This window comes from Nicotiana attenuata, chromosome 7 (assembly GCF_001879085.1).
Source record: "Nicotiana attenuata strain UT chromosome 7, NIATTr2, whole genome shotgun sequence".
Classification (NCBI taxonomy): domain Eukaryota; kingdom Viridiplantae; phylum Streptophyta; class Magnoliopsida; order Solanales; family Solanaceae; genus Nicotiana; species Nicotiana attenuata.
Genome location: NC_031995.1, coordinates 70,640,802 through 70,642,507, shown reverse-complemented (window position 1 = coordinate 70,642,507; position 1,706 = coordinate 70,640,802). Strand labels below are relative to the sequence as shown.

At 38.8% G+C, this 1,706-nt stretch overlaps 1 protein-coding gene across 1 annotated transcript; it reads right to left on the bottom strand.

Annotated features, from left to right (window-relative positions):
- LOC109230155 lies at nt 568-1,476 on the bottom strand. Its single transcript, XM_019395680.1, has 2 exons — nt 1,327-1,476; nt 568-1,242 (listed from the first exon to the last, which is right to left on the bottom strand). The coding sequence occupies exons 1-2, from the start codon at nt 1,474-1,476 to the stop codon at nt 568-570; spliced, it is 825 nt and encodes a 274-aa protein (XP_019251225.1).

Genomic DNA, 1,706 nt, shown 5'->3' with positions numbered 1-1,706 from the left:
ATACACAAGACCTCACACACACTTGACACATAACTCCCTCAGGATCGGACACATCAAGACACTCTAGTCAAAGCAATTAAGCAAAGTTAAGATCATGCAATTTAAGGTACTTATACAAGAGTAAAAAACTGAGCCTAAGCGTCTGCACTTAGTATTCTCAAGGTATATAAAGTCAAGAGACATTGCCTTCATTTCAAATCAAAGCAAGAGGTTCCTACTCCTAAAAAATAAAAACTAACTACACTTGGTTCAAACAAAACCCTTGGAAAAGAACCGCGGCACAAAGAAAAACTAAGAGGGAATTATTACACTACCTAACAAAATAAAATCTTTTTTCTTTCTCCTTCGACTTTAATCCCTCAAGAAAGCTGTCGATAATATCCATCATAGGGAAAAATCGAAAACTTAAAAAAAAATTCAGATTTTTCTATCTCTAACAACTAAAAGTAAGAAAAAGAAAACTAATATACACACATACAAATATCCCCCACCCTACACTTTAAGTTGTGACATGTCCCCATGGCACACAAGTAAAAAGCATAGGGTTAAGGAAACTTCCCTGAATATCTAGTCGGGGTCTGAGTCGAAGTCGGGCTCCATTCCTCGCGCCTGAACTAATGTACACATCAATGCGGACAACTTTTTCTCGTCCTTCTTTGGGTACACACCACACTTATCTTTCTCGCTCACCGCAACCTTCTTTTTCGAGTCCTTTACTTTCCATTCAACAATTGCACCTAGTTTGTCCTTTTGCGCGCCCTTTGCTCCATCCATCTTAATAGTCACAATCTCCTCACCCACTCTAAGCATGAGCTTTCTCTCTTGTATATCTAATATAGCTCTTCCCGTCGCTAAGAATGGTCTTCCTAAGATGAGGGGGACCTCCTTGTTTTCCTCCATATTTACCACTATAAAATCCACAAGAAATACAAACTTATCCACCCAGACTAACACATCTTCTATTATCCCCTCGGGCGTTATAGTCGTTAGGTCTGCCAGCTGCAACGGTATGGGTGCTGACCTTATCTCTCCAATCTCCTTCTCCAATTTCTTGTAGATAGATAGAGGCATTAAATTAATTGAGGCACTAGAATCACGTAAGGATTTATCAAAATTAATGGTTCCTAAAGAGCAAGGTATAGTAAAACTCCCTGGATCTCCACACTTTTGTGGGAGTTTATTTTGCAACATTGCGTTGCCATACTCTGTGAGCTTGACCATTGAGGTCTTCTCTATTTTCCTCTTCATTGTAAGTACCACTTTCAAGAATTAAGCATAAGCAGGCATATGTGAGAGCATTTATGTGAATGGTATGTTTACATGAACCTGTTTCAGCACATCCAAAAATCTCTCAAACTGCTTGTCCAGCTTTTCTCTACTTAGCTTTTGGGGTAAAGGTAAAGCATGCATATGCTTACTCTCCTTAGGTTCCTCCCTTCTTGAGTTTTCTTCCTTCTTCTTTTTCTCAACATACATCTGGACTTTCTTCTTCTTATCAACATCTCTTTTCAGCTGCTCCCCGCTTTATTTTTCAAGTCTCATATCTTTTTGGATTGGGGTGAGATCTTTCAACACTTGCCCACTTATCAAAGTTACAGTATTCACTATTTCTTTGGGATTTATTTCAATATCAGCAGGGAGAGTTCCTGGAACCTTCTCAGATTATTATCGTTGCAATCTGTCCTACTTGCTTCTCTAAATTTTGA